Source organism: Protobothrops mucrosquamatus, unplaced genomic scaffold (genome assembly GCF_001527695.2).
Source record: "Protobothrops mucrosquamatus isolate PMUCROS unplaced genomic scaffold, P.Mucros_1.0 scaffold3863, whole genome shotgun sequence".
Classification (NCBI taxonomy): domain Eukaryota; kingdom Metazoa; phylum Chordata; class Lepidosauria; order Squamata; family Viperidae; genus Protobothrops; species Protobothrops mucrosquamatus.
In genome coordinates this window covers 12,771-15,573 of record NW_015389813.1, presented here as the reverse complement: position 1 = coordinate 15,573, position 2,803 = coordinate 12,771, and the positions used below count along the sequence as shown (strand labels likewise).

General features: G+C 33.7%; 1 protein-coding gene across 1 annotated transcript in view; it reads left to right on the top strand.

Moving 5' to 3' along the window:
• Nucleotides 1-1,368, top strand: part of AFF4 (AF4/FMR2 family member 4) — a 31,036-nt gene extending 29,668 nt beyond the window's left edge. The window contains exon 22 of the mRNA XM_015827679.1: nt 27-1,368. Coding sequence (XP_015683165.1) covers nt 27-145 — 119 coding nt within the window. The 3' untranslated portion in view covers nt 146-1,368. The remainder of the gene's footprint in view (nt 1-26) is intronic.
• Nucleotides 1,369-2,803: the final 1,435 nt, after the last annotated feature.

The window sequence follows — 2,803 nt, the reverse complement described above, 5'->3', positions numbered from 1 at the left end:
ATTATTTTTCTTTTTTTCTTCTATAGAATTTTTTGCAGAACTGGACAAAGTTATGGGCCCTCTGATCTTTAATGCAAGTGTTATGACAGACCTGGTACATTACACCAGGCAGGGATTACATTGGTTGCGTTTGGATGCCAAGTGATAACTGGATTGAAGAAATCTATAGCGTCATGAGAGGCTTGGCTGCCTCTGTTTTTTTTCAACACTGTGTCAATTAAAAAAAATAAATAAGGAAGACTGCCATAATGAAAGCAAAGAAAGTGAAAGAGAAAGGAACACTTTCCTGTGTCTCCCAGCATCATATGTGTAAGAATCTCCAAACATTGTGTTAATGAACTTTTTCAGCTGACCCCATTTTTTTAAAAAAAATATTTAAAAATAGTTTAAACTCTGCAATGTTTTAATGTAAGATGGATTCACTGATTTGCAATTGGATTGGAATTCTATTAATTATGCCTAACAAATCTGTTTTAAAACTTATTTATTTTAATTTGTTTTTAAAAGCTGTGTGTTTGGGGCTGGTTTAAAACTTAGCTGTTTTTCCTATGAATTTTACCTAATCAAGTACTTAGTGAAGATTAAATGTAGACACTTTATTTAAGTATTTTGTGAGCTTTGTTATTCTGTAATGTCTTGTGATGGTGGAGCTTGTAAGAGAAAGTCAGGGTTGATAGATTCTAAAGTGTAGACACATTTTCATGCATATTTAAGTCAACCCTTAACGATGGCCACAGTTTTATTGATGTGCTAAGTTCCAAGGTTATAACTTGATCATCAATTAAATCATTTTAAGTCAAAATATTCAAGTATTTGTATGGAAAATCAGTTTCGAAACACATGTCTTAACACTAATAATCTCAGTACGTTACAAAATATTGCATTTAATGCAATATTCAAAGTGATGTGAGTCACAATGGACTTCAGTCTCCAAGTATAAAATAGGAATGGTTTCAGATGGACAATCTCGTACTTTGGTGCAGCCTCTTTTATTTCCTTGCTTGTAATTGTTAGACACCAAAGCTTCTAACAGTAGTAATTCCTATGTGAAACTGATGTGCTTCATCAGAAAACGTGATGTGTGACAAACATCTGTCTTTGTCGGAATTATGTAATGGGACAACACGGGGTAGAGAATAGACCTGTGATTACAGGGACATTTTAAACTGTTTGGTCCAATTAATTTGAAATTTTGCTTTTATGCCATTCTGTGGCACATTCATTAATGTTAAATGTTTGTGATGGGAACAGAGTATTTAGTTATAATGAAATAACTGTGATCAGCAAGAATCATGCATGGAAATCTGCTTTAAGGTTAATAAGCAAGGTACCTTTTCATAGGAGGTGCTTATCTGACTAAAAGAAAAAAATACTGCTTTAGCGTCCCTATCATGTCTGGTGTGCCTTATGCCTTTTTAGATGAAGATTTTAAATACTGTTTACAAGACGTTTTACACTTAGGACCTGGTATCCAGTCAGTCTCCAGCAGTAAAATTGTACTTCCTTTTCCTAATTCTAGTGGCTGTCGTTTGTTGACAATTCATGTGGCTTGTGCTTTAGAGTCAGACTCTAAACTCTTTCGGTGTGGAATTGTGATATGCTGCTTTGCCTGCCCTTTTTCCTAAAACCCACCCAGATGTGAACATGCATGTTCAAGAAAACAATTGCACTAAAATTATGTCTAGCTGTATAGCTATGTGCCAAAATGATGGCGAGTTTTGAAAGAAGGATGGAATTTTACATCAATTAGTATTGCGGTATCTTTGGGACAGTAGCTTCATCAATTATAACGACTAAGTAACAGTTTGTATATTTATAGAGACTTGTATCCTGATGTGATACATGGTTTCTTTTAAACCCTGATACTTTGGATCTGTTAGGTTGAAGTTGCTAATCACTTGGTTTGTATTCAAAATCATTATAGCTTACTGTTGCACCCTGCAGCACAAGAATGCGTTGTGAGAGCAGAAGAAAAACATGTAGACACACCCATACAGCATTTTTTGTTTGTATAAAACAGTATATTGTGATTTTGCCATGTAAGTGATTGAATTATCACTGTAAATTTACTATGTGCAAAATCACTTTAGCTAATCAATAATGGGAAAACCCATCTGTTTATAATGAATTTGCAACATACTAGTGTTCCACATACTTGTGTTCCTTTCAGTCGGTGTGAGCAGCTGTCTTGGAGAAGCTTTTTTAAATCACTCCTTAGCAAATAATTCATTGTATTTACTCTCAACACAGAGATTAAAGAGTGAAAGAAATATTTTTAGCGGGCTTTCAGTGTTTATTTCATGTGAGTTGCTTGAGTAAAAATATCAATTGTGAAAAGCAATTTTAAAATATATGCATTTTCATAAAACCATAGATTCAAGAGCACAGATTCCTGCTAGTATCAAATAATAAATAGCTAATTTTCCACGACTAATTTTCCTGCTAATATCAAAAGTCAACATCCTTGACATTTGAAAGTGCCTGACACATTTATTATAGTGAAATCTTTACATTATCCCAGAGTGGATTATAGGCTCTCTTCTTATAAGGTGCTGCAGTGATCATTGGACTAGTTTGCTTCCTTTTGTATCCATTTAACATAGACTGGCAGTGAGAAAATGTCTCTTTTCTATCTATTGTTTTTAAAACTAGAATAGTATATATCAGACTGATTTTTTTATATATCTCCAGATACTTCCTAAGTATTTGTCTCTCTATTAATTTAGCAAGGCTTCTCTAGATTTAAATGTAGACTTAAGCTGCAATGAATTATCTGTTGCAATAGCTGTCTCATGGAGGTCTT